At 39.9% G+C, this 20,743-nt stretch overlaps 2 protein-coding genes across 3 annotated transcripts in view; one reads left to right on the forward strand and one right to left on the reverse strand.

Annotated features, from left to right (window-relative positions):
- The window catches only part of PIGK (phosphatidylinositol glycan anchor biosynthesis class K), a 62,318-nt gene extending 56,786 nt beyond the window's left edge, over positions 1–5,532 (forward strand). For both annotated transcript variants that reach the window (XM_027746112.2, XM_027746113.2), the window contains exon 11: positions 4,307–5,532. In XM_027746112.2, coding sequence (XP_027601913.1) covers positions 4,307–4,423 — 117 coding nt within the window. In that variant the 3' untranslated portion in view covers positions 4,424–5,532. The remainder of the gene's footprint in view (positions 1–4,306) is intronic.
- An 8,620-nt stretch (positions 5,533–14,152) lies between these two features.
- ST6GALNAC5 (ST6 N-acetylgalactosaminide alpha-2,6-sialyltransferase 5) overlaps positions 14,153–20,743 on the reverse strand; it is a 70,881-nt gene continuing 64,290 nt past the window's right edge. Inside the window, exon 5 of the mRNA XM_027746115.2 lies at positions 14,153–16,479. Within this exon, the coding sequence (XP_027601916.1) occupies positions 16,248–16,479 (232 nt within the window). The 3' untranslated portion in view covers positions 14,153–16,247. The remainder of the gene's footprint in view (positions 16,480–20,743) is intronic.

Consider the following 20,743-nt stretch of genomic DNA (forward strand, 5'->3'; position numbering starts at 1 on the left):
ACAGGAGGAAGCTTGCTGTTGCTTAGCTACCTGTCTTTTTAATTTGGAATCTCCAGCAATTCAAGAAGGACTAGTCCTTAAGCTGCTGAATGTATTTGTTCCTGACAGACTGTCCCATTTTGTGTGTGCATTTTTACCCGTGTGCTGCTGTTGTTATTGTAGGGCTGAGAGGGCGTTTTGTAACGGGGCTGTGTTGTGATGGAAATCACAAAACCTAAATGTGTCGGTTACAAAGGCAGTTCTTAGGTGGGTGCTACAACAGTGAAATTCAGAATAACTTGAGCTAAAGGAGTCTTGTCTCCACTCCCCCAGATCAGTCCCAGATAAGAACCAGTTCTGTGTAATTTGTAGGTAGTGCAACCAACCTGTAGGCTTTTAATGGTACACATTCTGACATCAATTTGGACGTCATAAAGATATGTAATTAATTTAAAATCAAAATACTTTGACACTCAACGTTTTTTTGGTCCATTTAGCAATTTCTTACAAGCAAGAAAATGCCTGACTTTCAAGAATTGCCTGACTCTCACAGAAATTTGCTGGAATAAGTCTCTGAACTAGGCAATGTTCATAGGAGAACTCCTGAATTTTTTTTTAAGGAATCTGTGAGAAATTTTATTTTCACTAATGCTTTCTGATCAATCCTAAAATTGATATAAAGGGACAGTTTATCCAGACATTGCTTGTGGCCACAGGACTAACATAAGCATAGAAAGAATTTCTGTCTTTTCTAAACTTTTTTTCCAGTATGTGGCTGTAAAAAGAAAACCTTTTATTTGCTAAGTACAGCTTGCTGACATAATTTATGCAAGCAGCAACTCCATCTCCCGTGCAGATGGGTGTGATTCACAGGTGCCAAATGCAGCTTTTTGAACAGGAACTTCAGCACTGTTTGCTGCTGAGCTGATGTGCCCACCTGGACAGAGATTGGTTATTGACATTTTCTGTGGTATATTTGTTAGGATTTTAGAAGGATGAACTTGTTAGTTTGGCAGTTAAGTACATTTTTAATTCAGTGAGGAACTTTCTTGGGAATCTGTGAGCAAGTTAATTTAAAGAAAATCAGCTATTTCAGCTCTTACAGGTATACTTGGTAGGTTTGGATGTGAATCTGTGTAATCCCCTTTTAGGTATGCATAAGGTTTTGATGTGTATGTGTCCCTAGTGGAAAATACAGGCATATTTCAATATAATTTTGTACTCAATTAACCTCACTATTGACTTACAGGTGTTCAACAGAGTTGCATCTTTTTGCCCGTTTATTGTGGTTAATATTTATGCATAAATTCCAGTTTCTGGGTCTGTAAATCTTTCTTATTAAGATAATTTATTTTTAAGATTCCTGAGGATGTAGCTCTTGTATAGCCTGATATGATTTTTGTCATGCCTTCTTGGTTTTCATTTTAACATTGCATCCCATGACTTTAAACCAACTGTATGTGTGTCCTTGATTTCCCAGTGCAAAGCCACTGCTGCACTGGCCTCTGTTTCCTTGCAGAATTCCGTGGATACTTCAATACATCTTCAATACATGACATGACAAAATGTAAAACCATACTCATAGATCACCTTATAAATATTTATTCATATAAATTCTTTAAAGAAATTAAATTACTTGTTCTATACAAAGTAGGAGAGAGAGGCTTTTAGTGTCACCGGCTGCAAATTGAAGTCATTTGTCTAGAAGGGTCAGGTGCCACTTTGTGGTGAGACACTTGTCTGAGATCCAAGAAGGGAAAGATTGATAGTACAAAGAGATTGATGGAGCAGGCACTGCAATATGCATACGAAGGGACGGGTTAATTAGGAGGATTTAAACAAGAAAGTCCCTTTGTGCGGGGAAGTGTCGTGTGCTGTTACTCTCAGAAGGGAGATGTGCTGGCAGCCTTTGGAACAGGCGGGGTCGGTTTTCAGAGCTGTTTACGGGGAGATGTGCGGTGGGGAATGTCAGCGAGGTGGCACATCACTGTCAGTGAGGTGGCACATAACTCTCTGTTACGACCCACCCCAGAAAAAAAGGGGGGGGGTAACCCAGGTTCTTATCAATAATTCCCTTGGGGTGGATTAGAGTGAAACGACACTGAATAATCGGTGTTTGAAAACATATATAGGTAGGGTTTATTTTAAATGCATATAGGCAGGGTTCATTTTAACAATTTTGTTTGAACAGGTATGTTAGCATTTTGGCTGTTGTCCTCTATATCATCTATCATAGGGATAACCCCTGGGGGGAGAATGCATAAGGGAGAAAAAGACAAGACAGGATAAGGGTAAGGGAGACTAAGGGAAAGAAAAGCTGAGAGTGGACAGATGTCTGTAGTCACTGCCCACGGGGTCCAGCGATGACACTTGGTAGTTGCAGCTTTCATGTCTGCAACTGGTTGTGATCTTGATCTTGAAGTGGTGGCCTTGATCTGCTGGGGGTGAAGGAGGGAAACCCCCACACTCCAAGAAGTTATGAGTTATTATACCCATGGATGGTGTCCCGGGCCATGCCACGAACCTCCATCATCTCCTGGCTCTGTGCTGAGTTCCCGTGAGGGCTCTGGCCAAAGGGTTTTTCCAGCCTTTCAAGATTGGCAGAGGGGGGGATGGGCTTTGATAGGCCATGAGAGGTATAATGCAAAAGTCCTGCAGAAGCCTGCAAAAGTCCCTTGGCAATCCTAGAATGCATAAATCATGAGCCGTTTCAGTCTCTGACACCCTCAGAGAGGTGGCACATCACCAGTGGCACCCGGGCTGCTCGAGGGGGACTCGGTGCTGCCCTCACATCTCTGGGTGTGTCATTGTTGATGTAAATTGTCATGCTGGCTCTCTGATTCCCATATCAGAGCAAAATCATTAATATTTCAGGCTGCTGAGTTCTTGGGGTGTCTCAAGTGATGTGACTGTTTGTTCTACTTTTTAATAGCAGGCAGGGTACTTCAAGAAAAATCTTAAAGCTAAAACTGTGTAGTTTAGAAAATGGGAGCTGAGCAATCAACAAACGTTTTTGTGTTGATAGGAAAGCTGTTTTGGAAGAACAGATGCTGCAAACTGTTCCTTATTGCATTAAAGTTCACCAACCTCCTGGTACATTTAGAGGAGAATGACACTGAGACTGAAACGGCACCATCTTTTGTAATAGTTACTCATGTGGCAGAAAGAGAATTTTAGATTTGACTTAAATGCAACAAAACCAAAATACTCTGTGCCCCTTGTGTCTCATTCTGTACAAGGACAAAATGGTGCCAATCTTTCAGCAAGGCAGGAATAAAAATCTCAGTGAGCACTTCAGTACTTATTATTGTAATAGTAAATCATCTCTGCCTGGAAGATCTGTAAAACACACCTGCTGAGGGCAAGAGTAGGCACAGGCATGAGAGACTGAGTTATACTTCTAAATACTGTAATTTTGATATTTTTGTCATTATATTTTTAATTAAAATTTTGCATTCATATAGCTTCATCTTATTCTTGGCCCTGGAGACAGATCTTGGGGCATGTGACAGCTCTGATCTTCTGCAGTCCACTTCTCCATTCACTGAATGTGGAGTATCTGAATTTTTGTTTTAATAAGAGGAGGAAGAGGATAGGCAAGTTTTGTCTTGTCTAACTGCTAAGTTGTGAGACAGAAAAGGTCTTAAATTGCAGCGTATTATTTTTTACTGAAGATGAAAAATCTGTTCAAGTGGGACGGATGTTTGAATTGCAGAATATAATTCTACATTAAGGAAAGGCAGACTCAATGAGGCCCCTGGGAAATGTGATTGACATTAGAAACAATCCTATTTTGTTTTATGATATTCCTGTAATGATGAGTCTTTGCTTCTTACGTGGTCAGATTTCTGTTCACTCACAAAATTCTCAGTACAAAAGGAGCTGTAGAAAATGGGTGGTGGAAAAACAACGCTCTCTTTTCTCTTTCACATTTTCACTGGCAGGAGCTGTTTTTTCCTACTCACAGCATTTTTCTCTTGTATTAACATGAGACCAGAGACAGGAAAATCTGTCCAAACAAATGAGTTTGAACACATCCCACGACACCAATAGGCACCATTGGAGTGGTGGCTCAGGCACAGTTCTAGTGGCCTTTTTGTGGTATTTAACCTCCCTGCCTGAGTGACAGCTTGCCTCCCTTCAGCCTCAGTACCACATCACAAAGGAAGATGCTTTTACTTTATGAAGAAATGCAGCTTATTGCTATTTTTCTCTCCTGCAAGGATCACTTTTTTGCACTGGATAAACACAGTGCACTGCTTAATGTGAGAGCTAAATACTAATACTTTGTTTTTCTCTCTTTGGTTTTTCTTTTTTTTTCTTTCAGAAACCAAAACAAAAGGATTGGCATCCTCCTGGAGGATTTATTTTAGGACTCTGGGCATTGATCATCATGGTTTTCTTCAAAACATATGGAATCAAGCACATGAAACACGTCTTCTGAACTGGAACAAGCAAGATGTTTGCATTGGCTGCTCCTTTGGGTTTGGGTTCCTGGGTATCAGTTGTGTTCTCTGCACGTGGATTGTGGTTGTGGTGAAAAACAGGGTTGAGATCTCACTTCTGACAGTTCTTTTGAAGTCATCTTTTCTGCTCCTCTTTCTGGAAAGATTGTAACAAGTGTTTTAAATGTTATTTTACTTTGTTTTGTTTTAAACATATTGTAATGCTTTTCTGAGCATTTTTTTCTTTCTGGTTAAACTTGAAAAGGGGCAGGATCTAAACCCAGTGACAGGTTGCTTCTGAATTGTAAGTGGGCAAATTCTTTTCCCCATCCTTCAGAGTAAATCCTAGAAGTAGTCACCTATCACTGAAGAACTGGACATTGTGTAGAATGTTATTTAAGATGTCATTTTATCAATAAAAACTTAAGCCACTTTGCAGACTTTGGCATGATGTATTGAAAGCTTTCTTCATAAAAATAAAAATACTCTAGAATATATTGATTTTTTTTTCTTATTCCTTTTTCCTCCTTGTAAAATGCAACCCTTACATCAGTCCTTTCACCTTAGGCACTCGCCTTTTGAGTTTAGGATTCTATGAGTTGGTGAAAGTAAAAAAAAAAAATTATGACCTTGCTGAATCTACTTCAAAAATACAAAAAAAAAGCTAAACTACTTCACCACGTCCATTAGAAACCCCTCATAGGTGTGTTGTATTTTCCCTGCATACAATATGGAGTTGGATGCTTTCAGGATTTTCACTGCAGTGGATTTTTGCACAGAAGAAAATCGACTCTGGCATCAGGATGAAAAATGTTATAAAGTGTACTACTGTATTCAGTAGTTTCCGAGCCCTTGGAAAATGTACTTTATTGCCTGGGTTTTGTAAATCCTGGTTTGGCCTATTGATTTGTTCTTCTTGGACATTTACTGATGAATGTGTGCTAAAAGGGGTTTGTCTGTATAACATATTGATGCTAGTGAAGAGAAGAGCAAATGAACAAATTTGTGCATGTGTAGAAACAAGTCTGTCAGCGAGGAGAAGCTTTTGCCCTGTGCTTTTGGGACCTGTTCTCTGCTTAATCATAATAAAGCTTACCTGGTGCATCCATGGTGTGAGTGATACATATCTCTGGAAGTCATTAGGAATTACTTGTAATCACACATAATATCAGAGTCAATGTATTTGCCTTAGGATATAGTTTTGAGCATTTTCATATTGCACAGCACGTACAAATCCGGGTGCATAAACATTTCATCCTTTTTTTCTTTTCTTTCAGAGTGATTGTGGCATCCCAGCCTCGGGTTAGGGGAGGTGAACTTGTCAGAGCTGTGTGTTGGTGCTGGCTGGGAGGCTGCAGAGCAGCTGTGATTCATCTCTGGAGTATTAAAGCCTTCTGAGTTTTTTCCACGTATCTTCTGGTCTTGGAGAGAATGAAGGTACAAAATGATCCATTATCAGGAGGGAAACACTTGCCTGCTACACCTCTTTGTTGCACTTCTTGGTGAAGAGCAGGAATTGTTTTCAGTAGCATGTGCAAAGCACCAGGAACAGGGATTAAAATAAAAGCATTTGTACACCACTGTCCTTCCAGTTCTGTCAACTGATATCCTGTGGCAGATAATACTACGGATTTCTTCCCAGTTTCCTGATAAGCTTTAATGCAACTGGTGCACAGATACCCTCTGCCAACAATAATGCAATTTAATGTGGAAGAGAAAAGCTCTGTTTGCTGGATGGGTCTGAGCTAGTTCTGGATTTCTTCACAATGTGTTGGGTTTGAGGTGGTTTTTTGTTTTTGTTTTTTTTTTTTTGGATACTGTTCTTCAAAAGCAAGACTTTATATCCAAAATCTGATGGTGACTTTTCCTAAAATCAGAACCCTCCTTTCCCCCCCCCCAGCAATTTCTAATGCAAGAAGTAAGATCTGTTGTAGACACACCATGTAGAAATGTGTAGATGCAGTATAGAAATGAATTCTAGAGAATTCCTTAGAGGATTTCCTTAACTTTCCTTTTTTGATCCAACTCTTTTTCAATTGTAGTGAAGTGAATACTTTTAATCAAATATTTATTTTACAGGCAAGTTTTGTCACACTTTAAAAAGTGGATAAAGTGAAGTTGATGGAGCTCTGTGCCTTGCTTCAGTCGCACTTAGACTCCTGAGGCTTTATTCAATTCTTCTTTTTCCCTCTTTCTGCCACCTTTTGCAGGAAGTGATAGAAACATCTACAGAACTCAGGATTTTGCCAGTAGCAGAAGATACCAAAGATTCTGTCTTTTTAAAAGCTTATCTGCGTGGGGAAAAGGAGGCAATTAAGTGGGTTATTAAAATGCAATTTATGTATAGAAGCAGTAAGTGTGGCTGTGAAGGTGGTTAAATTGAAGTGAGAACAACAGTTTGACTGGAATGCAGCAAACTTTGCTTCAGGCATAACATTTTTGTATGCACAGAGTGAGTTGAAATGGATCATTCTCAGAGACACCATAAAGTTACCTGTGCTACAATTATGAGACAGTATTTTCTGTGGTGTGATAACTTTTATTCTTTGAATAGTTACAGTATGAAAGCAAGCCCAGAAATGTCAGGCTTGCCTGTAAGTGTGTTTTGTACGTTTATTTTTTTTATTTGAAGTTAGTAATCTTTTCATTTTCCCTGAGAGCCCTTCAAACTCAATTTGAGATGTGGGCTCTGGGAACCAGCCAGGTCACCCTCGCTCACAAACTACTTGTGTTTTCCAGGCCAGGCAGTGCTGCTGCAGTACAGACACTTCCTCTGTTGTGCACAGATGATCTTTTTAATGGCATCCAGAAGACAAGCCAGATGGCAGTTTCTTGATGTTTCTTTGCACAGAAACTTAGAAAGCAGAATTAAATTTCAGCGTTTTGTGAGTCTACACAGAGAGGTCTGTGAACCAACCACGCCCGTGCTTGCAAACTGTTGTGCTTTCATGAGTGCACCCTGGACTGTGTCACTGCATTGACAGGTCCTGCAGTGGGGTTTGAAGATGTTGTTTGGAACACTCTGGATGATAAAAATGTAAGTTGATCGTTTCAGTTTTTCAGCTCTCTTTCAGGAACACCTATTGAATTGCACTGCTGTTATTGAGCTGAATAAATGGTAAGCTGCCATTCCCTGCTGTCTCCTGAGCTGCCTGTGACCATGCCCAAATACTGACACCCACGTGTGACTCTGAGCTACACTTCCATAACAGACTGAAAAGTGAGATTCCTACAAAAATCAGTGGAGAAAGAAGCCTGAGCAGTGATGAGACAATCAGTGTTTCTTGGTCTGTGCCAGCTGAATGTTTTCATATTTATGTGACTGACACCATGAAATGCTGTTCTCTTAGCATAAGCAAATATCAGAGACTGTTCAGAAGTATCTTTGCAAACATCATTGGCGATAAAGTGCGTCTCTAGTTCCAGACAGTGGGTTGGTTTTTTTTGGTGGTTTTTTTTTTGGTTTTGTTTTTTTTTGGTTTTTGTTTTGTTTTGTTTTGTTTGTTTGTTTTTGGGGTTTTTTTGTTTGTTTTTTTGTTTGGTTTGGGTTTTTGTTTGTTTGTTTTTTGTTTGGTTTTTTGTTTGGTTTTTGGTTTGTTTTGGTTTTGGTTTTTTTGTTTGGTTTTGGGGGGTTTTGTTTGTTTGTTTTTGGTTTTTTTTTGGTTTTTTTTTTCTTTTTTTTTTATAGTTGGTTGGTTTTCCCTGCTAAAAGCTGATTACAGAAAAGGAAATGTAACCCGGTTCTAATTCTCTTGCTGAGTGTCTGCACACTGAGCCTGTTTCTGTCTCTTGTTTAAGCAGGCAGGGATTTCCATTCTCAGTTGACACATCCACAGAATGTACTGGAAGTAGAGGGATCTTGTGGTCTCATCTGCCCTCAGATGGGCATCACTGTATGCTGAAGCAGGGCTGAGTTGCACTGAGTCTGATTTGTCAAGGAGCTAAGACCAGGTTCAGCTGTGAATTCATCGTGGGTGGAGAGGATTTGCTAAGTGATAAGGTCAGGGAGATGTTTCACTGAATTCCCATAAGAGTGATTTGAAGGACCAGCTGAGGCAGGACAAGGGAAGTCTGCAGCTCTGGCAATCCTGATGCCAAGGGCATGTCACTCATGGGGTTTTTTTAAAGCTTGAGAGCTGCTTCTTTCTCTTCTCTGATGGATGCTTAGAGGGAAGGAATAAAAACGAGTTTCTGAAGGCTTCAAGAAAACTGAGCTAATCATCCATTCAGTATAGATGGGGAAAGGAGATGCTGCTAATGTCTGGTAAATAGTGCAGATTTGATCCAGTACTTTGTTTCATTGTGAATGAAAAGCTTATATGAGGTCAGGTTATTTGGACTTGATAGAAGTAGATGAAGTGGAAGGCAGTCCACAAAGTGGGAATGGTGCATCTCACAGTCTGTGGCAGTGGCAGAGGTGACAACCTTTGTATATGGTACAGTCTGGGGACAAGGACTGGGCACACCCAAAGCTCAGAGTCCCCATGTACAGATCTTCCAGCTCTGTCTGTGTCACAGAGCCCTGTGGGACCTGGCAGACTTTTATATCATGATTCCAGACTAATTCACCCTTGGACTGAGACAAGCATAAAATATTTCACCCAAGAGACTGATCTATCCATAAAGTTATGAACTGTAGAAAAATGCAGTGTATATAATTAAAGTGTCTTCTGAACCATGTGAAGATCAAACTCAGGCTGGAGCTGACAGAGTGGAAAGCTGTGGCTCAGTAGCAGTGGTTGTCCTGCAGAAGTCCCTTTTCAATATTGGACCACATGAGCCACAAAAACTCTTCTAACCATCACAGCAGCACTTCTGTACAATAGTGAGCCTAATAGGTTTTGCATTTTTTAAACTGTGAAAAGCAAATTAAAAAAAAAAACCAAAAAAACCCAACAAAACAAAATGGAGAAATGTTTCTCATGGAAAATTATATCCCCTGCACTCCAGTATTATTTCTGCTTTCCCTCCTTCCATGAACTTTTAAATATAAAAAGCTGTCAGGAAATGCATCTTGAAAGTGCTGGTGTTTTATGATGAAAACTTACACAGGCTGCATAACATACTCTGAAATCAGCATTTCATAGAATTCATTTCACTTGCAAGTTCTTTGAGTTACTTTTTCTCCCTTAATGAGGATTTCTGCCTGATTTAGTGATTAAATTGATAGTGTTTAAGGTTTCCATTCAAGGCTGTACATCTATTAATGTTTGATTGTGCCAAGTCTTCTTCCTCATGCGAATTTTAGATTTTTTTCCCCTTCTTTTCTTCTAATGTCTGTGTGCAAAGAACCCTGAAGCCTTGTCTGAAACCGAGCCAGTTTGGCAGCTTTGGCCCACAGGCCTGATAGAGATGCAAATTGTATCGGCCTGAATTATTTTGGTGACATTATTTGCAGCAATCCCTTGAACTAAACAAGCCCCACGGGAAGCAGAGTGTTTGGATGGGGTAACAGCAGTGCTGGCAAAGCTCAGCACGGGGGCTTTTCCATGGCATTTTCCATGACATGGCTTGGGTGACACAGCCCAGCAGAGGCCACTGGGCTGTGGCTCATTTGGGAGATTCATGGCATTGTCATACCAGTCCCTGTGACAAAGTTACTAATTTGAAATAGCAAACAGATTTCCTTTCTTGCCTGCAACAGGACTTAGTGGAAAAATGCTGTCCTATATTAAATGTGTGACTAGGCCCACTGGTTTTACATGTATGAGTATTTTAAACTTATGCTCTGTCCTTACTTGATATCCAATATAATGGTACTTACTTTGTCAAATGCTTTGCTCTTTACCAACAGAGAGTCTCACCAAGCATTAGATGCTGCTGTTTGGTTTTCATTGTTACTTTTCCTGTACCTAGTTTCCCTATCCAGGTTAAGTTTGTAGCTCAAAATATTATTGCTAAAATTCTGGTAATTTTAGGGTCCCCTTACCTCCTTTGGTCTTTATAATGCAAACAGGATGCCAAATAGGGTCAAAAGGGTCATCAGTATATCATTGCAACTTATCTTTGTATTTTGTACAGTTCTTTTACAGACTTCTTTGCAGTGGTCCCTGTGTTTGTTTGGGGTTTTTTGTGGATAGAGAAGGTTGCTGGTTTCTCTAAGCTCCTCCTTCTCTGCAGTGTCATTTGCACTGGAGGGATGAGGAGCAGCTTTTCAGTGTTTATGGAATGCACATCTATAGATGTATAGCCATAGTAAAAAAATAATAATAATGCTGTGGTGGAAAATGTTCCAGTTTTGTCCAACACAAATGAACAGTCCCACTGAATACCAGTAACCACTTTCACTTTTGGTCTTGTGTACAGCAAGGCTGCAATGGGGAAGCATATCCTCTTAGGTTATAAATCTGTGCACTTCTTTTGCCTGTTTGTTAAAACATAAACCTAAGCTAAAACATAAGCCTTGCCTTAAACTCAGCCACACCAAATGGTTCCCATCAGAATTTCCTTTGTTTTGCTGTTAGTAGACTCTCACCACGCTGTAGGTTTGGATCCTAATAGACTCCAACTCATCTGACAGACAAAGTTAAATCAGCAAAGTCCCAAAACCTTGTACCTTGCTAAATATGTATTATTCCCTTTATCTTCCCTGTACTTCAGGAAGTAGCTACTGTCCTAAAAGCTACTGATGTTATCTAAACACTTGTCTGGGTTGTGTAAAGAAACTGGCAGATTTAAATATCTCTAGGCATCTCCTAGAGGAGATAAACCTGTTCTCAGAAACCAAATTATTAAGATGACTTTCTGTGTCTGTTAAAAAGGGCCCAGTCTTGCTCTCCAGTTGTGCTGGGTGCTTTGGCATTGCTTTCAGTAAAATGAGTGCAGTTCCTGCATCTTGTGGCTGTACAAGTTGATGTTCACTGGATACGTTTTTTCATATTTTTGATCTATTTATTTTAAATGCAGTCTAGCTCCTGTATCCTGTGGCCTTGTGGTAGAGACCAAGGGAAGAGCGAAGAAAAACAGAGGAAAATATATTGTGACATTTTTCCTGTGGAATTCTGCTTGTACCCTCAAGCTGATGCTGTATCCTCTTAGCCTTATTTCCCGTGTTCAGACGGCTTCCATGGGTAAGGATCTTTTTTTTTTCCACTTTTTTCTTCTGTGTTACCACAGCTTCTATGAAAGTCTTTTAAGAGACACCTTGCAAAACTAGTTGTGGAACTCCCAAGTGGATCCATCACCTGTGTCTCCTTGTTAAACTGCTTCAGAGAACTTTGAAAAACTCTAAATAGATTTTTCAAGGCAGGGCTTTGCTCACAAAAGGTGCTTCACATCTTAGCCACTGTATCTTCTTTGTGACTCCTAATTCTGTTTGTACAGTTTTCCATCCGTTTGTCTGGATTGCTGGGGTTGCTTGTCTGTGGTTTCCCATCTTTTCTGTTTTCCTGACAACTCCTGGTCAAAGTGCTCCACACTGAACAGAGGGACACTGTATTTTGATCATCTGCTGCGTAGTTTCTCTGGCATCATTTGACATTTCATGTTTTGGTGTCATTTTCAGTGCAGAAAACATTTAACAGTTTAGTCGTATGAAGGGTATTTAGCATAAGCAGAGCCATTTTACAGCCATTTTACAAAAGATTCTTTGAGTTTTAAAACTTTTCTGCTTCAGCACAGAGAAATTTTCACAACCTTAGACATTTGCCCTTTCATATTTCTTAGGTTTTTATTAAAGAAGATTGTCCTTAATTTTTTTTTTCCCCTTCTCCTTTCTCTTTACAAAATCTTATGCTTGTGATATGCAGGGTGTGCTTTTGCAGTGATCAGTATGAACTGATGTTCTGGGGAAGGTGGAAGGATTGGTGCCTGTAAGGTTTCTGTGCTTCCTTTTCTTTTGCAGTATCTTTTGCTGTCTTACAAGTACTCTTTGTAACTGCTTCTTTCTTTATGTTTAACTGCTTCTTTATGTTTTTTTTTTTTTATCCCTGTGTTTTTAATTGAATTAGAAATTGTGTCTCCTTGCATCAAATCAAATAATTAACTTTCATTAGTCAGAAATTACGATCAACGTTTTTCAAAGAGTTTTTGTGGCACCTATGAGCAATTCATAGACTACTGAAATCTCTGCAGGGTGGCCATTGCTATTGAGCCATGAGATTCCACTCCAGCCTGAGCTGGAGTTTGATCTTCATATTCCAGGGGAATATAGCTAGATGGCACAAGCCACATTTTATTCCTTACACTTTAGATTCCCCTCACCCCACCCCCAATGTTTTTCCAGCTATTTTTATATTATTGTTTCCTTGTCACCTTAGAGCTATTTTGGGTAAAAATCACTTAGCTTCCTATGAAGTCTACCTGAAGAATACGGCAGGACAAGACCCAGGAAAGCACCTCCAGAAGAATTTTATTAGTTTACAGTCCTGTTCATGTGTATGAATATCTGGGGCAGTGCCACTGCATCGAGCCAGGGCTGCCAGTCAGCAGACCTCAATCTCTTCCAAATCTAGTTCCAAGGCTAGTAACTTAGTAACTTAGTCTCAGTTTCTTTCCCTCCCCAGGAATCCAGTGTTAACTTGTCTTTCTGAGGTGCTTTAGCCCTTTGGATGGATGGTTTTCTCCAAGTGCATCATGGTTTTGGCTTCGTACCACAATGCTCAGCTGGGCATCCTGCAGCCCTTGTGCCAACATAACAGAAAGCAGTTGTGGTATTTTTCTGTTCGTACTTGCTTATTTTCTTTATCATTCTCAACCCCAGTTGCACACATCATGGCACAAGAGCTGTGGTTCTTCCAGATAAAAACAGTTCCTCTGACGAAGCCACACGTAACAGCCTGAAGGTACCGAGGAGTTCAGAACTAAAGTAACACAGATCTTAAAATTGCTGATGTCTGTAAACACTGTTTTGGAACAGCTTTTAATATGTGAAATGATGTGCTGCAGATCACGAATCAATCAAATTACAGCAAAGAGTGTGAGGTGACAGCAGAAAGCAGAGAATGGCAGCAATGCCTGGTTTGTACTACTTATCCCTGGGCTGACAGCGTTTTCTATCATAAATCTGTTTGGTTTATAACTAGGGCATAAAACCTTGCTTCAGGATATTCTGTAGTTCAAAACTTGTGCTTTTATAGAGAAATACATCAGTAATTTGTGAATTAAAATTGCAGCACTTTAACAATTATTTCCATTTCTTTTGCACTCTTATAACTTCTGCTTTTTGCACTCGATTTATGTTCCATATAAATCTGTGTGATCTGTTCAAAACTTGCTGTCTCCTTGGCTTCATCAAATTTCTTTTTTTATATATGTGTGTCCCTTACTCACAGAAAATGCTCCTTCATACTTTTTGTAATTAGATGGGGGACCTTGCTCAAACATCACAGGAGGTTGATGAGACTAAAGTGAGTTTGGGTTTGTTTGGTTTAAAAGACTGGCTGTGTATGGGGGTAGGAAGAACACAGTTAGTTATTAACAGAAGCTGAACAAGGAATAAGTTACAATCCTTAGCTTCGCTCTCTTAAAGGCCAGGAGATTTAGTGCCAGTTTATCCCATGTTTTTTATATTCTTAATGCTTCACCTGATCTGTTTGATGCTGACCAGTCTTGCAGACAGGAAACAAGCATGTGGAACACAGTGGAGTCTGGCAAGTCCCCATGTTTCTACTGAATACTAGAAGCAGACCAGTGTAATCCATCTTTAAATGATCTGTTTTTAACAATAATATAACTAAACATACAGCATACACATCCTGCAGCCCTCAATTAATGGAAAAACTAAGAGCTCTAGTTTAGAATGACAAGATCTTTTTATTATTATATCACTAATAAAACAAGGATGGTGGCATCAGAGGACTTACCATGATCTGTACCATCTCTTGCAGTCACATTAGAAATGATCTGTAAATCAATTTGACAGATTTCATCAATTGGAGCAACATCTGCTGGATACATGCCCCAGTACACATGTTGAAAGGGATGTTCAAATTACCACGAGTTCAGAATCCATTCTGTAGAACGCAGTGAAGTCAAGTGGAAGGAATAAAACACCATCAGTGAAAGAGGGAGAGCTGAGCACCAGCTGAGGAGAGACAGGTTACAAGCAATTGGCATTGTTTGTATGCTGAGCGGTGTGCACCAGGAAGAACACCCAAATAAAGCTTTTAAGGCAAAATAGGTTATAGTTTCTTACTTTTTGATACTGGGGAGGGCTGCAGCAGGACAGTGGCTCTTGGAGGCCTGCACTTCAGGTCCAGACAGTGTTACAGGGGTAACACTGTTTTGCCCCTGACAGGGCAGTTCACTTTGTTCCCAGAGGATCAGGGGATCTGTCAGGCAGCTGCAGCTATTGCTATTCAGTTTTGGAAAGAGGAAGACCATGGGTTAAAAGGGGGTTTAAATGATAGTGAGTTTGGTCCCAGTTCTACGCATCACCTCTGAGGTTCAGCTTCTTGGATTTGGATGTTTAAAGGTAGTATCTTTGTTCTGGCTTTCACATTTGTCTAATGAGAGACACCTTCCATCACCTGAGGTATGTTTCATGCAATAGTTACTCATTACTTCGAAGAAATCAGAGGTTTGAGGCTTGTGAAGCAAAAGCAAAAATAATACTGTAACTGAAATCTTCTTTATTCTCAAGTCAAATGTAACCCAGTAATTCCCACTGGGAGGTTCCTTACACAGCACGAGCATTGTCCTTCCCCTTGGCTCGCAGGGACTTGCCATGCACATACAGGTACTTCATGGAAAAAAATGCAAAGTTTAACTTTGCTCTTTTCAAGAGGACAACTTAGTACTTGGGGAACTCTTTTCACAGCCCAGCTTCAACGTGATCCACAATCTCTGAGCTCAGTGATGATCTTGGAACTGCGTAAGGCAGAGTTTTTTGCAGGTGCAGTGTTGTGATCTTTCTGGCAAGTATGGATGCTGTTGTAGTACCTGGTAGTTTAACTTCTTCATTCCAGAAATTTGGTCGTGTTGTTTCCAGCAGTTGTGGCCTGGTTTGTAGTCTGTTGCCTCAGGAGGGTCCCTGTCAGCCTCTTGCAGGAGTACAAATGACAGAACACAACCCCTCCAGCCTCAGCCTGGTGTCTTCACTGAGAAGCATGCTGCCATAGCCAGTGGGGTTTTGGGTTTTTTTTGGATAAATTTTGTTTGCCCTCCTTCCTCCCACCCCTATTTAAAAAACAGCAGCTTGACAGCACAGCAGCAAATGCACATTAATATCAAACAGAATTTTCACTACCGTTTTCATATTAACATGAGATGTCAGAATGTAAAGTGAGCTGGATCTGCACATGGGACCACTCTTGCCATTAAAGGCTTTAGGCTGGAACAGAGCCCAAATTTTTTAGAAGAAATGCAACATTTCCTGATCAGATATTAATTACATGCTATATAGAATTATATATTTCAAACGAATTTTATAAATAAAAGGCTAGGCCTTTCTAACCATCAGCAATATTAACTTTGCATTTGAAAGATTATGAAAGATAAACAACCACATAACTGTGAATTAGAAAAATACTGGCCTAGGTTGCATAAAAACCTCCATTAAATAAATACTGTAAGTTTTCACTATGAAAATCCAGTGGCGTTGTACTTAAAAAAGCCGTAATGAATTAACCATCCGTTAATGACACCCGAGTTGTTGTTCACAAATCACGTACACACACAGGGAGTCAGGTGGCCCAAAAAGGCGACAGTTCAACAGAAAGTACTCTTGGTATGTGCTGCTCCTCCATCACAGCTTCCTGACTGCTGCTGCAGTTCCCGGCTGCAGACCCTGTTCCCCTTCCCCTCCGGGTTGCAGTGCTATCCCAGGAGGTCCAAAGGCTGGTACACAAGGTGACTGTGACTGTGGCCTCGTGTGTTCCCCCCTCAGAGCAGCGGTTTGGTCTCGGGGCGGGTCACAGTGCGTGGCTCTGGTTTCCAGTCTGGCTGGAAGAAGTGGATGTTGAATGTCCGTGCCCAGTTCTCGAAGACTCGTTTCTCTGTGATGAACCGGTGGTGGCTCCCCTTGCGGCCCCGCTCGTGGGAAAGGTACATTGTGCACTCATCAGGTCCCAGAGGTTCATAGTAGTGATAAGGTACTGAAAGATGATTAGGATCCCTGTGGAAAAAAAGAAAACAGATGGAAGCCCAAGATGCTCCTTTTCACTGATTGAAAAGATGCTATCTTTAATAAACTGACGGGCTCAAATCCACTTTTTCTCCCAGATAAACCAGATTTCTAGGTAGCTGTATTTTTCTTGCATATTTAATACATGAGAATGGGGCAAAGGTGTTTTCTTTGCTCTTTCTATTGCTCTCCTTTAATCCCCTCCTCCCAGTTAAACAAAGGGCAGCAGTAGCTCAGAAACAAGGGAGAGTGCTGCAGGGCTGTGTTACTACACACGAAATTGGAAGCAAACTGCTTAAAAGAGATTTATATCGAGATTGTGAGTTGTAAAAGGTCTTGGAGAGGTATTTACTGAACTGGGGGAAGAAAGGGAAGAAGCCAGAGGGGAGCTGGTTATCTGTGTCAGCTCAGTTGAACATTCCCAGCACGGCGTGCGAGCTTCCAAGTGCAAAACCTCACCGAGTGTGTCTGCATGCCAGGCCAGTGGTACCCTCTGCTGTTGCTGGGCTTTTAAGCAAAACAGCTGATGCACAAATGGGTTCTTTTTTATTTTACTAAAGCAGCTTTCACGTGTCTAAGCTAGAAATTAAAACTGTTCACCCACAGTACCCTTCTGACCTTGTGAACCTGTTTGCATTACCTGGCAGGAGAGGAGAACTCATGTGGTGACATGTAGGATAGGCCAAAGACCAATTAGATACTTAGGATAAAGTTCATTAATGTTTTGATGTTACATTCTGTAAAAGGCACATTTGTATTATAATAAGCCAGAGTGATTAATTTTCCTTTTGTTTTAATCTCTATATTAAACTGTACCCATTATGTGTTTTTTCCTCTGGGTACTGTGTTTTGGCCTGACAAGAGCTCACACAACCCTCTCTGTCATGAATTTAAAGAGAGAGCTGTTCCAGACAGAATAACCCAATTGTACTGCTCTCCACAGTTACTACCAAGTATTTTGTAGTGGCAGAAAAGTTAATCCTAATAGCAGCATTTAGTGAAGCCTTGGAGCTGCTCTGTGTTAAAGCCTGGGCTGAACAGGACCCTGGTACAGAGCAAGAAATCTCATGCAGATTCCAGGCTGTCAGCTCTAATATACAGTTGATTATTTCCATTTTGAAGAGCTAATATTTAAGCTCACTTTCAATTGAATGCATCCACAGTCTGTCAGTGTTCTGTCCTGGTCATTATTTTTACTTGTAATTCTGTCACCTAAGCAATTCTCTAATTTTTCTTATTTTGCCATTATCCATACTGTGTATGCAGAGGTAATGTATGATATTGCTGCTGCTTTCCATTTGTGCCTTAGATTAACGTTTTAATTCCATCCATCAGGCTCCCTTGTAACACAACATGGTGATCAATCTTCCAAGAACAGAATAACAATAAAATTACATTTCTAGAATAAGATGGATTCTAAGCTTATTAAATATATTCTCTCCGGAATATATAAGAGTGAAACAAAATCTTTCATTACCTTACCTACAGAAAACATATTTGTAATGTAAAAACTACCCTTCCTATAGAAATTTAATACTTTTAAGCTACAACTATTAAAGGTCAATCTTCAATTAATTTTTCACTTTTTTGATACACTGGACCTCTTCTTATTGTCACTTAATAATTTGTATGGTTACTGTAAATCTAACAGAATACATTTTCATGGGATTTATTTTTGCTAAGAACTACTACACAAATAGGTCTCTGGATTCCCCCAGATTGCATGCTGGTAAACTTTGGATTTGAACTCTGGTTTGAGTAACTACACCATAACCCAAATTAGCTGTGCTGTGTTATCTTCTAACTCTGCAATTAGCTTGTGTCACCAGCAAATGAAATGCATGAGTAATTTCTATACGGAAATTGCTTGCCACCTCATTTATTAACATTAAAACAGATGCTGTTTTATCACTGACTGATACTGGACATTAATCAGTATTTTGTCAGACTCTGCATGCATATTAATATCACAGCTGGGAGGAATCTGGGGAAGTTCCTCTGTAAAATATCCTACACTTCCTTCCTGGTAGCCTGCCAGCACAGCACCCGTGTAAGTGCTTGGACCCATGTCAGTCAGCTACTGTTTGCCACTTGAGTGCACATTTTCCCACAGATGGTACCCACCCCCAGCCAAAGCTGAAAGCACAGTGAACACTGTTGGCCTCAAAAGAAACAAGGCAGAAAAACCAGGCCACGCCGTATCACATTCTGGTCAACCTCTCCCTTTAGAAATGAAGTGCCATTATAAATCAACCCTCTAAAACTATAGGCACTCGCTCACTTTGTAAAATAATTCATATTTTGAAGGGTGAATAAAGTGTCATTAATATGTTGAGTGATGGGCAAGGTGCTGTGCCAGGACTATGAAGATTTCTGGATAATTTTTTTGCCTTCTGTTCCCAGGGTCCCATTTCCCTGACCTCCATTATTAGCCCCATTTTCCAAACCATTTATGCATTTTGTTATTAAGGTAATGAGGTGAAGCATATGGACCAAAGGGCAGGACTCTCTCACATACAGCTTAAAGTCCTGCGAGCCCCTCTTCTTCCATCAAGCCCCTCTTGAGCTCCAGGAAATGTAACTTCCAACAACTGCTTCTCTGCATTTGATTTAAAGGAACTGGAAGTGGAGAGAGGGAGGTAAGAAAACACTAGATTTAAAAGCTGTACCCAAAGGAATAAATGAAAGTATTTCAAATGCCAATTTTCAGGCAAACAGGCCTGGCAGTCAAATGCGGATTCTTACAGGAAAATGATCTGGTTCCATAATTGGAGAAAAAATTATTCGTATCAGATAAAATAATTAGTTAAATTAGTTAAAATAAGGCAAAAATACAGCAAGATGGCTTGTTTGTCTTGTGACAAAGAGTGAGAGGTGCACACACTCTACAAAAATCTTTGGGATGTGCATGGAAGCACAAAAGCTTCCATCTTATTACAGAATGTGCAGATCAGAAGTATTTAACAGCGTGAGAGCAATACCAAGCCATTAACCCTTACTACAGCATAAATCTGTAGCAAAATAAAGGGGTTTGAAATTTCATATAGCTTTGCTGTAAACTACAAAAAATTTATAACAATCAGGACACCAATTCCAGTTCAGCTCTAAAACTCAGTGTCCAGTGAAAGTCAATAGAAAGGAATCTAAAACACCTTGTTGCAATTAACAGTGACAAATCTTTTACTCCGTACTCCAGACTCCTTCACTAGGCTATTTTTCCTGCATGGGTGCAAAGCAATTTGGTTAATGATCTTAAGCTAATAATTTGCAGCAGAATCAACAGTATGATGTTCAGGGTACCTTTGAGATGTCCTTCACGTTACAGATGTGAAACCAATTTAGTTCCAGGACAGCGATCGCCACACTCGTTATTTACTCCACTAATTAGTACTTAAAAAAGAATGGGTACCTATCTGCTGAAATTTCAAATCTGGTGATATCAACTCTGAATAGAAATAAGATTTTGGGGTGTTTTTTTTTTCTTTTGATCTTAATGATTGTTTAGTTGCACAGCGACGAGGGTACCCACACCATCTCGCACACACACGTTACAGAGTTATTACAATTACAGACTATTTCTTTCTGCTATTCTGTTCTGCTGTCTTATTTCTTTGAAAGGAAGCACTGTTTAACTTCTTAATGAGTGGTTGAAGAGCAAACTAAGAAGGTTAACTGTATTTATAGCAAGACACTGCTCCCATAGATCTTCACGGACAGCTTCTCCCAGGCATGGCAACTACAGTTTTCCCCTTCATCATCTGGGGAATCAAGCTGAAGTACAGACACTTCATATTATTTTGATTAAGAAATGACCTTTCTCCCTTTTACAACCAGGTGAACGAACTTTTATGTTAAGATTTTTTTTTTTTTAATGGGGGCTGTAGGCATTATTACACCAGTGGTAGGATTAATTTACAGCCTTTCCTGTGTTATAATTTAACATTATATCCATTCAATTTTAGTGTATCAATTCTATGAATGCCTTTCATATATGGTCTCAGTAACATTTTTAGCCTCTCTTAAAAACTGTTTGGGTTTAGTGTTGTTTGTTTGTTTGTTTTGTTTGTTGTTTGTTGTTTTTAAAGATGCATATGTATCTAAATTACTCAGACTTTGGCTGAAAACTCAGGACTGTGCATTATTTTGCAGTGAAATGCTGTCTTCTGCATTTTTAGATCATCAGTTTAATAATTATTATTTCCATGTACCACTGGAATACAGCCCTTTCTGGAGTAAGACAGACCAGCCACTTACA

This window comes from Pipra filicauda, unplaced genomic scaffold, assembly GCF_003945595.2.
Source record: "Pipra filicauda isolate LSUMZ 115617 unplaced genomic scaffold, ASM394559v2 scaffold36_size6622888_pilon, whole genome shotgun sequence".
NCBI classification, from domain to species: Eukaryota; Metazoa; Chordata; class Aves; order Passeriformes; family Pipridae; genus Pipra; species Pipra filicauda.